At 33.2% G+C, this 16,232-nt stretch overlaps 1 protein-coding gene across 3 annotated transcripts in view; it reads right to left on the reverse strand.

Annotated features, from left to right (window-relative positions):
* Window positions 1-1,232: 1,232 nt before the first annotated feature.
* LOC127720623 (uncharacterized) overlaps window positions 1,233-16,232 on the reverse strand; it is a 60,033-nt gene continuing 45,033 nt past the window's right edge. For 2 of the 3 annotated variants that reach the window (XM_052227308.1, XM_052227310.1), the window contains exon 2: window positions 1,233-3,134. In XM_052227308.1, coding sequence (XP_052083268.1) covers window positions 1,446-3,125 — 1,680 coding nt within the window. In that variant the 5' untranslated portion in view covers window positions 3,126-3,134 and the 3' untranslated portion in view covers window positions 1,233-1,445. Of the gene's footprint in view, window positions 3,135-7,793; window positions 7,876-16,232 lie in introns of those variants that run through there. The other variant, XM_052227307.1, reaches the window with a different exon arrangement.

A 16,232-nucleotide genomic window follows, 5' to 3' on the forward strand; every position in this document is an offset into this window, starting at 1 on the left:
TGCTGTAACAGCACTGTCCTAGGTAAGGGGGAGGGGGAGCGTTCACAAACATGTTTACCCTGCCACATTCTTATGTGCCTGTCCAAAGTCAGGAGCCTGTAGTTCAGTGGTTGTCGTTGGTTCATGTCTGTCATATTTGTTTTTCGTAAATTGTTTTGTGATGAATTAGGCCGTTAGTTTTCTCAATTAAATTGTTTCATATTTTTATGTCGGGGCCATTTATAGCCGACTATACGATATGGATTTTTCTCATTGTTGAAGGCCGTACTGTTGCCTATGATTGCTTACATCCACTTCATTTGAACTTGGGTGGATAGTTGTCTCATTGGCAATCATACCACTTCTCGTTATTTTCATAAACATCGAGTATCTCCAATATGAAATCTATTTACCAACTGATTATATGAATAGGAAATAAAAAAAAAAATACACATAATTACTTAACACAAAATGAGTCTGTTGTTTCTATTTTACTACAAGTCGTAATTATTTTTAATGAGGTGATCATAGAAACGGAATCTAACGCATTATCTTCCAATTGATTTTTTTAACATTTTATAAGCTGGATAATTGATAACAGAAAAAATATATTTTGTTATACACGATATTGTTCTTAATGAAAAATATTTGTGTTGAGAATTGGTTTGTCTTTATCTTTGTATTTTTTTTATTTTTTTTGTGATTTTGAAAATTAAGTTTTGAGTTTTGATTGCAGATCCTTGATAGTCCCTGTTCAATTAATGAGCACCCGATTGTTTAGTGTCGTTGGGTTGCTGTCATATTTACCTATACCCATCATCTCATTGTATTTGCAGGTCTTTTTTAAAATTATATTTCATAATCATGTTTTGCGTGTTTCTGTCATGTACCCTTTTATAAAACCCTTGCTCGACAGAACGTATTATGTTGAACCGCTGTCCGTTTGTACTTCATTTTGTTTTAAACGACTTGGCAGACACTTTAAACTTTGATCCTTTTTTTATGTTTTCTACCGAACCAACCGAACCATCTTATACAATCTGTAATAATATAATTGTATGAGAAGAGATAACATTAACATAGGCAGAATCTACGAAATTCACTTTATATCAATGTATATATGAAACTTTAAAGTCGTGTACATACGAAAATTTTGTAGACATTAATGAGATCTACCCTTGTTTAACTGAACTGCTCTAAAGATATAACCTAACTTTTTCACAGTTCTTTTGTTCATATTAACAAAGACAAGATGACTAATAGGAACTTTATTTCAGTTTGTAAAGATTGATGGAAAACACAGTTACATCTTCTTTGGTGAGGCTGATGCCTTAGGAAGAATAGGAACAATTGTAAAAATCCTTCAAATATAAACAAAATGTATAACTAATCTATTGTATTAGAAATTATTGTGGTATGCAAATCTGAATTTTCTAGCACGTCGGAATCAAAGTGATTGAAAAGTTTTAAACTACTTTGTACAACGCAACCTTTCCGTTGTAATCACATATAAGTAATGTTCTTTTCTCTTTGTCATAGTACACAGCTCTCGGCCGATCAAGTCCATCGGATTTAGTCAGTGATGACTTACTGTCTTTCCCATCCTGTTGTATTATTGTTAGATTACGAGAGAAATAACCTACAACGTAAACATTATTGTAATTATCTACTGCTACACCGTAAGGATATGCAATGGACTCACTTTTGAAATGCCATAACGCTTCTCCTTTCAAACTACAACAATGTACACTGCTATTTGCAGAATCTGTGAAAAATAGCCTGTCGCTGCTAGTTGTTATGTAAAGTGAATTATTAGATTCTACTTTTAAAGTTTCCAGTTGCCTTCCTGACAGATCCAGGACTTGTATTGTAGAGTCTCCATTTATTACGTAAAGTCTCCCATCCTCTATTGATATTCCAAAACAAATATTATGTAAACTAATTTTATTTTCAATATTGAAATTATTGCTATTCAATATTTCTAAGATTCTCATGTCCGGGTATGTCACAACAATACGCTGCGGATCTATCACTGTGATATCAAACGGCCTCCCAGAGACTGGAATGTCACGGATATGTTCACCTGTATCGCTGTACTCTATTAACTGATTTTCATTTGTGGTATTTGCGATCAATAAATGACCATTAGGCAACGTGGCACAACCTGAAATAACTATTTCAGCGTTCCTCTGAATTTGAAAAGTTTTGATTAGCTGAAGTTTCACGTCGGATATGTTTCTTGATGTTGGAACATTGATCAAGATTTGAGCTTGGTCGCTTTTTGGATCTCTGAAGGCTAACTTGCGGGCGCATTCCGAGACATTTATTTGCCCAAAATCCTCAACTTCGTTTGCTAATTTGTCGATTAGGCTATGAATAGCTACTTTTAATTCATAATCCTTGGTAGCACCAAATACTCTTTTGATAGATCTTACCTCTCTTACAATTCGCTGATTAACTTGACGCGTTCCCAGAAACACGTGTTTGTCTGAAGAAAATTGTTTCATGTGTTGTGTTTGCTCCTTTAGTTTGGTAAGCATTTCTTTTTTGGATTCTAGCTTCCGAAACAATTTCGAATATTTTGATTTACAAGTATGAGATGTTGATCTAAGGTCGCGTAGCAACTTTTCCTGCATCTTGTCTAGGTGGCCGTTTAATTTTGATCTCGTTTCAATTATCGTAGTTTTGATCGCCAATTCTTGTTTGTCAATGTCCTTTGAGGCTGATTCGCGATTCATTATGCATTGTTTCACATTGCGCAGAGTTCCCTCAATCGCCTCTTCTAGGTCAGATAATGCAGTTGATTGTCTTGCATTTGTTGAAGCAACACTTATTGATATAACGCCAGAACATGCCTTGTGTTTTGATGGGACACATACCATACAGAGGACTTCGTCGTGCGTTTTACAGAACCACTCCAGGTTTTCTCCGTGGTGCTCACAGACCTGTGAGATCGAAACATTTTCAATCTTACGATAATCTTCTATTGAAATCGCTTGATGGTTTCTTGATATTTTGCTTTTCCTGTGAGCGTTTTCGCAATCTTCACATAATCCTTCTTCACAGTTCGTACACCATCTTTTCGCGTCCTTTGTGACGTCATCATACCTACACGGACCACAGGGTACAAGTGTTCCTGAGGCCATTTGGACTATCTGAAAGAATTGATAAACATATTTCAATTTCTTATCATTAAGAATAAGACGATCTTATTTTGACTCAAAATTGACAATAATATTACCTTTGTTACGTTTTTTTTGGGAGGAGGGGCACCTCTGTCTTAAACCGCACATGAGACACAGGAACCTGAGACCTTATAATTTTATGTGTGTATCCGAAAATATATTTCTATCTGCATATGTTAAGACTTTTCATATCTTACTGATAATTCTCCCCCTTTAAAGATAAAAATTTCCATGTATAGTCCCTTCATTTTAGAAAAACAACGTTACAGGTTTTGTGCTCCGAGCCATTTATCAGATCGTTTAATTCATTTTTAGACAAACTGATTGGAAGAATCAATTATTTTATAGTAGCTGGGTGTTTTTTGATAATGTCATCTTTTGTTTGATATGCGACAACACCATCTTAGGAATTTATATTTTTTGCACTTTATAGCCCATCCAACTCATGTTTGGGTGGACAGGAATTTGATATTTGAAATGTACACATTATTACCTTTCATTAATTTTGATATGCGACGACCTTACCTTCGAAGACAATTTATTTTTGCACTCTATGACCCCACCCAACCCATTTTTGGGGACATAAATTTGATGCTTGAAATGTTCATTTTATGGACTTTCATTTGATATGCGACAACCTTACCATCAATCGACCGTGCGGGACCTTCATTTGTAGTAAAAGTCGTTAAACACCCCCTAGTAGTTCTTACCATCTAAGAAGATTTAATTTTTGCACTTAATGACCCAACCCTTCTCTTTCGTATAGAAAAGGGGATTTAAAATTTTAATATTTGAATAGGGCTCATTTGGATGTTCAATTTCTAATGTCACATGACCCAATTGGCAAAGTCCAAAAAAAAAATGCAATTATATCAATGTTATAAATAGAACTTATGAAACTTACAAAGTCAATGTAAAACATAAAACTTTCAAACTGCATATTTTTCTTTTTTTTAATCAAAGGTTTTTGGTATTTAGTCAAACATATAACCTGTTTTTTTTTTTGGGAGGAGGGGCACCTCTGTCTTAAACCGCACATGAGACACAGGAACCTGAGACCTTATAATTTTATTTGTGTATCCGAAAATATATTTCTATCTGCATATGTTAAGACTTCATATCTTACTGATAATTCTCCACCTTTAAAGATAAAAAATTCCATGTATAGTCCCTTCATTTTAGTCCTTCATTTTAGAAAAACAACGTTACAGGTTTGTGCTCCGAGCCATTTATCAGATCGTTTAATTCATTTTTAGACAAACTGATTGGAAGAATCAATTATTTTATAGTAGCTGGGTGTTTTTTGATAATGTCACCTTTTGTTTGATATGCGACAACATCATCTTAGGAATTTATATTTTTTGCACTTTATAGCCCATTCAACTCATGTTTGGGGGACAGGAATTTGATATTTGAAATGTACACATTATTACCTTTCATTAATTTTGATATGCGACGACCTTACCTTCGAAGACAATTTATTTTTGCACTCTATGACCCCACCCAACCCATTTTTGGGGACATAAATTTGATGCTTGAAATGTTCATTTTATGGACTTTCATTTGATATGCGACAACCTTACCATCAATCGACCGTGCGGGACCTTCATTTGTAGTAAAAGTCGTTAAACACCCCCTAGTAGTTCTTACCATCTTAGAAGATTTAATTTTTGCACTTAATGACCCAACCCTTCTCTTTCGTATAGAAAAGGGGATTTAAAATTTTAATATTTGAATAGGGCTCATTTGGATGTTCAATTTCTAATGTCACATGACCCCATTTGGCAAAGTCCAAAAAAATATGCAATATCAATGTTATAAATAGAACTAATGAAACTTACAAAGTCAATGTAAAACATAAAACTTTCAAACTGCATATTTTTCTTTTTTTTAATCAAAGGTTTTTGGTATTTAGTCAAACATATAACCTGTTAAATTCTTCAATTTCTAAAAATTTCAGAATGCCAGCTGTTTTTGAATCAGAAATATATGCCCCCTCACAAAATTTCAAATTGTAATATCTCTAAAACGACAACAGATATTTCAAATATGCTTAATGTAAACTTATCTGAATGAAGTACAATAAAAAAATTGTGGCAATTCAAAAGCTCATTACGGGCACACTGAATAATTAATTATATGATGTAATACCGAACTTGAGAACCAGAAGGCGTTAAGACATGGGACTACTACTATTCAACTTAGGATCAATTAACCTTTCAAAAGGTCACGCGGTCAAGGTTTAAGTATCTTTTGAAGGTCAGGATGACATTTCCTCATGACCCTTACCTTGACCTCAATTTGAAATCTCTTAATCCTAAAATACTGATCATTTTTGCAGTTTATAGTAGGTTGATATCTGTTACCATTTCAAAGATATAAACAACAAATTATTCTTTAAAGAATTATCTCGACGTAACTTTTGAAAGGATGGTCGGACAGTTTTGGGTCTAATGTATAAAATATAGAGCTCTCAGAGAGGAACACTTTATACGCTGTGTATAATCAGTTTTCTTAATAGTGAACAAAAAGGTAAAACATGCTACACAGAGGAACAAGTGATCAGTATGCTGGAGTTTCTTATTAACAATATATTTATGTTGAATTTGGAGGTAGACTTTTTCAACAAATTGTCGGCATTCCTATAGGAGCCAACTGTGCGCCTATCCTTGCAGACCTCTTCTTATTTTTATATGAGTCGGAGTTCCTTCAGACATTTGTCAAAAACAAGAAGATCAAAGAAGCCAGATCGTTTAATTTCACATTCAGATATATTGATGATGTGCTTTCCATTAACAATCTAAACTTTTCTGATTGGGTTCCATTAATATATCCTCCAGAACTAGTAATTAAGGAAACAACATTCACGGCTTCTTCCGCCTCATTTTTAGACTTATACCTCGAATTTGACATAAATGGCCAACCGAGTACCAGAATCTATGACGAACGAGACGATTTTAATTTTTAAATTATCAATTTTCCCCACCATAGTAGCAATATACCAACTTCACCTGCATATGGGATTTCCAACCTCATTCGGTATTCAAGAGCTTGCAGCTGCTACTCAAGAATTTATAAAACGTTACCACAGTCTGAGGAGAAATTTGATGAACCAGGGTTATGTCAAACTACGTCTCGTCCTTTTTCTAAAAAAAAAGTTCATCGGAAGATACCAAGACCTTATTGATAAATATTCCGTATCAACTTCACAAATAATACATGATGGTCTTGAAGTATAGATTCTAGGTACTGACGTTGTTTATCATCTTAATTACGTGTTATAGTGTTCTTTTATTTGTCTTTGTAGATTATTAACCTTTACAGTTTAGTTCATTTTCGGTAATATCCTCTTGGCGTGGCTCCGTAATTATACATCCCATCATTGTGTTATTGTGCTATGGTCATGTTTTGTATTCTTGACTTTCATTTTTGCTTATATACTTTGTATATATGCCATTTTGTTTTTCTTTGTTGACATATTTGTTTGTTTTTATAGTGATTAAGATTATAACACAATGTTGATTGCTGTTTCCCTATCTTTGACATTTTTACCTATTATGTTTGTTTGTTTTGTTCACACATTGTTGTCAATATAATGGAATTTAATGTGACTGTCATACAAGTGAGAGGTTTAGCTAGCTATAAAACCAGGTTTAATCCACCGTTTTCAACATAACAAAATGCCTGTACAAAGTCAGGAATATGACAGTTGTTTTCCATTCATTTGATGTGTTTGAGATTTTGATTGTGCCATTTTCCGTTTTGTATTTTCCTTGGAGTTCGGTATTTTTGTTATTTTACTTTTTATCTCTTCTCGTTTTCTTAATATTGAAGCTTGACATTTTAGCGTAAAATTTTTTGCACTCTATGACCTTTGACTATGGTTGCAAATGAAAGTTCACATGAACTAAAGATTATTGGTGAAGGTCTAATGTATATACGCCTTCCGGTTATCGAAATACAATTTTTCAAAAATTGTGTATAATATTTCAAGGAAAATTACTCTGATAAGGGTTGATAACAAAATAATTGTCTATGTTTATTAACATAGCCATCTGTTCCTGTACATGTTGCCATTTTCAGATCGATTCTATCTGTAACAATTTTTAAGCTATATTCAAATAAAAGAAAATAATTGTTTCAAGGGGATATAACTCAAAAGTGGATGATGAAATCCTACACAGCCTCATTTGGTAATATTTCATGATGAGGTCTACCGATGACCCATATTTGGTCATGATAACTTCAGTAGAAACGGGGGAGGCCATGTCAAAATAAATGTTGGAAAAAAAAACCCATTAGAAAAACAATAAGGTCTTTTCCAACATAGGGGAAAGATATTAAAAATGAAACCTCGGTATGTAATTCCCATGATTTATTATCAAAACATAAAATGCTGTTGACTATCGGTTACGAATTATTTACCACGTCTTATAAATTCTCTAATATTTATTGTGGAAACGAGATTTGTTCAACACGGAAGTTGGTTACGTCACATCTTTTTACACTATCTCGCATTTTTCTTTCACAATGTGTATCAAATGAACATTTGCGTTTGTCACCGATTATAAGAAATTTAAAACAGTAATAACAAAACAGTACAGATGAGTATGCGCAAGACTAGTTTACCTGTGATATGTTAACAGCTATTTCACGTATTTCTCCCGACACACCTCTTCATGTTGTGTGTCGTGTTAATTGTCACGCATAAGTTGACTCGATATAAATAAAATGTGAAGGCGCGATATTTTAAATCGGTTAAGTAATGTTAATTGAAAACGTACTATTATATTAATACCTTATTATACAAATGAAAGCAGAAGACATTTCAAGCAATATAAATCACAAAGAAGACAACAAATATAATAATAATAAAATGAAAATGAAAAAAAACAAGCCTTATACATTTTTACTGACTAGCTATTATTTCAATTAAAAATAAACACACACACACACACACACACACCAAATACACATTATAACACGTACTATAAGTAAATGAATGTCTTACTGGAAAATGTTTTCATGTTTTAATTTGTATTTTTACTACTGTTGACAGACTGCATAACCTTCCTTTTTCAATGTAAAAGTATAGTTTGTATCTGACCATGACACAGTCAAGAAATAGCATGACAGAAATACAATCCGATATCGTTGTAGCGACTCTTTAATTATTTCTTGCATGAAGTACTGAATAATTTGCATCCAGGCAATTTGATTTTTTTGTGAAAACTTCGGATTGTTCATGGTCAAATTTTGGAACACATTTTTACTGAGGCAAATATGAAAGCTAGACCTTTATCGGTTTGAACAACACAAACAATTACGAATCACTGCTCTAGTAAACACACTGTGTTACATAACCTGTTTAAGTCCGTCATATTAGAGGGAATTAAACACTTGTTGGTTCCTCGGTTGGTTCTTAATTTGCTTATATCATTAAATATTGTGACTACAGTAACTTTATCTTGAAACATCTTACTGTAATTTATAAGTTAAATTAAAGCGTCTGTCCAAGTTTCTATTTGTGTTTGACAAAGTTATTTTGGGTACATTTCACATATGTCTTATTTGTCTGTATAGTCGAGATACTCGTGGTTTGTCTACAGGGTTTTTGTTTTCTGTTGTTTGTTTTCATGTGTGTTTACTGTTTGGTTTTATATTACAGTTATTTTATTTTAATTTTCTATATGTATGTAAAAGTTAAGATATAAATTCTGCTTCTTCATTGATAAGATTTTAAGTTTAAAGCAAATATTCACAGGATTTTAAAGTTTATACACAGTTTTGATTTAGAAGAAAAACCGACAAGGTTAGAAAATACAAATAATACACCATTACAAACACGATTCCATTTTAATATTCTTGTCATGGTTAGAAAACACCATTACAAACTCAATCCCAATTTATTCTTTTACGTGTCTATTTTTAGAAATTTACCTGTGATAATATAAACGTCAGAAAAAATACGTAACTTTTTGTGACGTTGATCCATTTATGTGACGCGCAGTTTTTATTTCGTTTGTGGTGTCCTGGTGTGCTGTCGTAAATTCATGGGAGGTGTCCGTTGTTATTCTGTGGTTTACATGTTGTAATGTACTACTATATTATTTATTTATGTATTTCTCTGTGCTGAGTGTTCTTGCTTTTGTTTGTACTGTATTCCTGTCACGTAGTGTTGTCATTTTAGCGGTATTTTTAACATTGCCACATAAACGGGAGGTTTGGCTTGCCATAAAACCAGTTTCAACCAACTATTTTTTTCTTAAAATGTCCTGTACCAAGTCAGGAATATGGCAGTTGTTATCTACAGTCCGTTTCTATGTATGTTGGCGTTTGGTTTTGTTGTAGTTCAGTGTTTCTGTTGTTCCGTTGTTTTCCTCTTATAGTTGATGTGTTTCCCTCGGTTTTAGTTTGTTACCGGATTTGTTGTTGCTTAATCGAATTATGACTAATTTAACAGCGGTGTACTACTGTTGCCTTTATCGATGTCTTAAAAAACTTTAACTACATTATAAAACTGGTAGTAAAAATAAAGAGATGTTGTAAGATTTCCGATGAGACAACTATCTAACAGAGCCCAAAGGACGAGTGTGTACATGTAAGCAAACACAGGCCTTCAACAATGAGCAAAACCCATACCGTATACTTAGCAAATAAAAGGTCGCGACATGAAACAATGTAAAATAATTTGATTTAGAAAACAAATAAGACTGATTAAACATGTTAAAGCAATCACAATAATCGAAACTCAAATATGACATACCACAACCAACGACAACAACTGAATGACAGGCTCCTAACTTAGGACAACTCACATAAAAAAAACTATACATGCAAGCTTTGAGATAGTAGTTGTAGGATTAAGTATTAAAAGATGTATGAATGTGAAGGAAAAATGTAGGAAAAATGAAAATGTAGGTAATGTATATATAATTCTGTACGTTTATGTATTTTTTTTTAATTTTGTTTCATTTGCAATCTAATCTGTAGAAAGGCGACGATCCCTAAACATGTTCAAAGAATATATCAAAAATTATTCTTTCATTCTGAAATATGGTTGCGCATTAAGACGTTAAATGACTTCCAAAAAATACATGACGTTATGATGATGTTTTGTGAAAAAAATGCTAAAAGGAAAATAATTACCAAAATTTAAACCGCGTATTGATTATTCAAATATATTAAATGTAGAGAAAAAATGAAGAAAATATTTATAAATGTCACAACCCAAAGTAATCTATTTACACAAAGGACATGTATGTCATCCCGCAATAAGAGGGTTAAATCAGAAAATGGCATGAACCAAAAATATGTCTAATTACATATCATATATAATAAATTGTTTTATCACGGATTACAATTGTGTCGAGTTTTGTGATACGACAACTTCCTAGAAATGTCGGTATATATTCCGGAAAGAGACATGGTGAATAAGACTTTTTGTTTACCCCAATTGGTAACTCAATACCGTCAATCATAACGAACGTCACTATGTGGCGTAGTCTTAATCGTCATAACAGTGAAGGAATGTCAGCGGCTCACAAAAAGTAGCGAAATAATGAAAATCCTTTAATTGTGCGTTACATATTTAGTCTTACTCTTCATAACAGGGAAATCCCCCAAGGGTGACTGGGGAATAGAAGTATGGTCACCATCGGTCTTCCTCCGACCGGCAGTAAAACCCTTGCTAAAGTGGGGCGTCCGTTTGGCTGTGCGGGATGTACAAATGCAGCCACGTCCGGTCAGAATGGGGACGTTAAATCCGATGCCTCGTGTAAAGAGAGTGCCACGCTCTTTGCACGTTAAGAACCCTTGCAACAACTCTTTGAGGAGTCCGTAGGTGACCTGTTGCAAGGCTAAATTTCTGTCCCTATCCAATATAACCTCATTTCCCGTGGCAGTCTAAATTTCTCCGATCTTCATCCCGGAAGCCCCTATTACAGAACCTACCTATTGTATTTATTGTTAACTTGTTCTCGTCCTGAATATGCATGAAATATTTGCCATTGGACGTTAAGCAACCAACAATCAATCAATCAATCAATCATAACAGGGAAAGAATATCAGCGGCGCTCTACGAGTAACAACAAAATGAGAATTCTGAAATTGTGCGTCTTTAATTTTTTTATTACGCTCTTTACATACCAAAAACTAAATTAATGGCTGAAAGTATTATTATAAAATATTGCAGACATAAAAAAATTGTCTTTACTGCGAATTACTTATTTTTTTATTTATTCGGAAAAATATCAAGTTGTGTTTATCATCATGTATATATATATTGTATTACAGTCATCAACAAAAGATAGGTGTCTATCAACTGTATCAACCTCTAAATCGCTCCTTGTCCAAAATCATAAAATCATTTCACAGATCTACCATAAAAAAAACTATAGCTACAGTGCACTTACAATATTCTTGACTTTTGATACTAGGTAAATAAACAAGTGACAGTGTAAGAATTTTTTTTTAATCTCTCCTTTCCCTTTTAAAACTCCATCGATCTGTAGACTTTGAAAGGTATGGAAAAACATACAATGAAAACTATTACAGGAATGAAAAGCACTTACCTGTTGAATAACAGTATAGCAAATAACTAAAAGGATTTTTTTTTCAAACTACTTATCATGATTGTTTACCTTATCAATTGATAGATTGATTGTTGATTTCTCGAAACTCAGTGACAAAGTTCTGATAACCCGGCTTCGTTTATACTTTTTCTCTTTTGTTATTTATAAGCTGGTCATCTTTTAAATTAGTTTTGGATTTTGAAATATTTTGGCCTTGAGTATAACTGAAGAGACATTTATTGTCGAAATGCGCATCTGGTGCAGGAAAATTAGTACCGTTCATGTTATCATTCTATGTGTTATTGCTCTAATCAATAAATCTTGCAATAACTGTATTTCATACGTGCTGTCCCTCTTCCCATTTTTGATCGACAGCACGTAGAAACTACTGCGATATTTGTTGTAAAATTGGATGGTTAAGGGCAACAACATTTAAGATTAGTTTTGAAAGGTTAACATATTTTACAAAATATCGTGAATGCACACTCACAAGGGGCAAAGCGCCTGTGTCAGAAGGTACGCTAGAGAACAAAAGTATGGAACAGACAAATTTATATATCAGCTCTTTGAATACATCTGATCAAAATGGATCAAAGAAGACTTTGTCAAAACATCAAACATTTTCTTGATAGCATTCCGAGTTATCTATCTTTGGAAATACTGAGTAATATCGGTGTAAAAAATCAGGATGAAAGATTTTCAGGAATTTAATCAAGATTGAGAATTGTAAAACGAGGAAAGTATAATGATACATGTAAACGTTTAAAAGATTATTCATTATAAAAGTCTATTTTAAATTTTGTTTAACAATAGCTCTTAAAGTCCTTGTAATATTTTTAGACAATATGCAATATACACATATCTTAAAACATCATAAAGACCCTAGCGTACTGTCCGCTATGTTTATAAGGGTCTGGATGGATGTGTTAGTTTGTTAATTCTTGAAATGTTTTTGTCATTTTTCTCTCTTTTCGAAAGCTGAATTATTAGTTCAGTCTAGGTGGCCGAGTGGTCTAGAGCGATGGACACAGTGCAGGCGGTGTTGTCTCGATATTCCAATAGCATGGGTTCGAATCCTGGCGAAGGAAGAACAAAAATTTGCCTCTGCAATTTTGCAGATTTAACATTGTTTTTGCTGATATTTAAAGTAGTTATGTATATATATATATGATCCGTTAATCCTATTTTGACTCCTCAAAATTCAAGAGTCTATCCTAAAATGAGGTAAATTGTATGGCTTTCCAAATACCGTTTCGATTCTTAACATCATTGAAGAGACATTAATTGTCGAAATCCGGATATGGTGTACAAATCTTTGCACCTTTTGTTTGCGGTATACCATCTTTTCTGTAAGTTTATTGTTTTTCTGCTTGATATTACATTAATATTTAAGATCCATTTTGTTACATTTGGTGATCATTTTATTTGGCAATCACCAATGGCAGTCAGCAGGGTTTAAGAACATCCGTTGTTTGACCTGTTAGTCAAATGCGTTTTGTTAAAATATACTTTGTCACATTTTTGGTCTTTTGGAAAATGTTGTTTGTGCTGTATTTAGACCCCTCTAACAAGAAATTTGTTTTGCATGCACACGTATACAAATTGCAGTTTTTATCCAACGCAATCATAGGTTTGAACGTTGTTTTCAATTTAGACTTGTTTATATTTTTTCGTTTGGGCTTGTATTATATTTTCCTTCGGGTTTATATGATCCGTTCATCCTATTTTGACTCCTCAAAATTCAAGAGTCTCTCCTAAAATGAGGTATATTGTATGGCTTTCCAAATACCGTTTCGATTCCTAACATCATTGAAGAGACATTAATTGTCGAAATCCGGATATGGTGTACTAATTTTTGCACCTTTTGTTTGCGGTATACCATCTTTTCTGCAAGTTTATTGATTTCTGTTTGATATTAAATTAATATTTAAGATCAATTTTGTTACATCTGGTGATCATTTTATTTGGCAATCGCCAATGGCAGTCAGCAGGGTTTGGGAACATCCGTTGTTCGACCTGTTAGTCAAATGCGTTTTGTTAAAATATACTTTGTCACTTTTTTGGTCTTTTGGAAAATGTTGTTTGTGCTGTATTTAGACCCCTCTAACAAGAAATTTGTTTTGCATGCACACGTATAAAAATTGCGGTTTTTATCCAACGCAATCATAGGTTTGAACGTTGTTTTCAATTTAGACTTGTTTATATTTTTTCGTTTGGGCTTGTATTATATTTGCCTTCGGGTTTATATGATCCGTTCATCCTATTTTGACTCCTCAAAATTCAAGAGTCTATCCTAAATTGAGGTAAATTGTATGGCTTTCCAAATACCGTTTCGATTCCTAACATCACTGAAGAGACATTAATTGTCGAAATCCGGATATGGTGTACAAAAACCTTTGCACCTTTTGTTTGCGGTATAACATCTTTTCCGCAAGTTAATTGTTTTCTGTTTAGTATTAAATTTTATATTTAAGATCCATTTATTACATCGGTGATTCGTTTATTTGGCAATCGCCAATGGCAGTCAGCAGGGTTTAAGAACATTTGTTGTCCGACCTGTTAGTCAAATGCGTTTTGTTAAAATATACTTTTTCACTCTTTTGGTCTTTTGGAAAAATGTTGTTTGTGCTGTATTTAGACCCCTCTAACAAGAAATTTGTTTTGCATGCACACGTATAAAAATTGCGGTTTTTATCCAACGCAATCATAGGTTTGAACGTTGTTTTCAATTTAGACTTGTTTATATTTTTTCGTTTGGGCTTGTATTATATTTGCCTTCGGGTTTATATGATCCGTTCATCCTATTTTGACTCCTCAAAATTCAAGAGTCTATCCTAAATTGAGGTAAATTGTATGGCTTTCCAAATACCGTTTCGATTCCTAACATCACTGAAGAGACATTAATTGTCGAAATCCGGATGTGGTGTACAAAAACCTTTGCACCTTTTGTTTGCGGTATAACATCTTTTCCGCAAGTTAATTGTTTTTTGTTTAGTATTAAATTTTATATTTAAGATCCATTTATTACATCGGTGCTTCGTTTATTTGGCAATCGCCAATGGCAGTCAGCAGGGTTTAAGAACATTTGTTGTTCGACCTGTTAGTCAAATGCGTTTTGTTAAAATATACTTTTTCACTCTTTTGGTCTTTTGGAAAAATGTTTTTTGTGCTGTATTTAGATCCCTCTAACAAGAAATTTGTTTTGCATTTACATGTATAAAAATTGCGGGTTTTTATCCAACGCAATCATAGGTTTGAACGTTGTTTTCAATTTAGACTTGTTTATATTTTTTCGTTTGGGCTTGTATTATATTTGCCTTCGGGTTTATATGATCCGTTCATCCTATTTTGACTCCTCAAAATTCAAGAGTCTATCCTAAATTAAGATAAATTGTATGGCTTTCCAAATACCGTTTCGATTCCTAACATCACTGAAGAGACATTAATTGTCGAAATCCGGATATGGTGTACAAAAACCTTTGCACCTTTTGTTTGCGGTATAACATCTTTTCCGCAAGTTAATTGTTTTTTGTTTAGTATTAAATTTTATATTTAAGATCCATTTATTACATCGGTGATTCGTTTATTTGGCAATCGCCAATGGCAGTCAGCAGGGTTTAAGAACATTTGTTGTTCGACCTGTTAGTCAAATGCGTTTTGTTAAAATATACTTTTTCACTCTTTTGGTCTTTTGGAAAAATTTTGTTAGTGCTGTATTTAGATCCCTCTAACATGAAATTTGTTTTGCATTTACATGTATAAAAATTGCGGGTTTTTATCCAACGCAATCATAGGTTTGAACGTTGTTTTCAATTTAGACTTGTTTATATTTTTGCGTTTGGGCTTGTATTATATTTGCCTTCGGGTTCATATGATCCGTTCATCCTATTTTGACTCCTCAAAATTCAAGAGTCTATCCTTAATTGAGGTAAATTGTATGGCTTTCCAAATACCGTTTCGATTCCCAACATCACTGAAGAGACATTAATTGTCGAAATCCGGATATGGTGTACAAAAACCTTTGCACCTTTTGTTTGCGGTATAACATCTTTTCCGCAAGTTAATTGTTTTCTGTTTAGTATTAAATTTTATATCTAAGATCCATTTATTACATCGGTGATTCGTTTATTCGGCAATCGCCAATGGCAATCAGCAGGGTTTAAGAACATTTGTTGTTCGACCTGTTAGTCAAATGCGTTTTGTTAAAATATACTTTTTCACTCTTTTGGTCTTTTCGAAAAATGTTGTTAGTGCTGTATTTAGACCCCTCTAACAAGAAATTTGTTTTGCATGCACACGTATAAAAATTGCGGTTTTTATCCAACGCAATCATAGGTTTGAACGTTGTTTTCAATTTAGACTTGTTTATATTTTTTCGTTTGGGCTTGTATTATATTTGCCTTCGGGTTTATATGATCCGTTCATCCTATTTTGACTCCTCAAAATTCAAGAGTCTATCCTAAATTGAGGTAAATTGTATGGCTTTCCAAATACC

The sequence above is a fragment of the Mytilus californianus genome, unplaced genomic scaffold (genome assembly GCF_021869535.1).
Source record: "Mytilus californianus isolate M0D057914Y unplaced genomic scaffold, xbMytCali1.0.p SCAF_11, whole genome shotgun sequence".
NCBI classification, from domain to species: domain Eukaryota; kingdom Metazoa; phylum Mollusca; class Bivalvia; order Mytilida; family Mytilidae; genus Mytilus; species Mytilus californianus.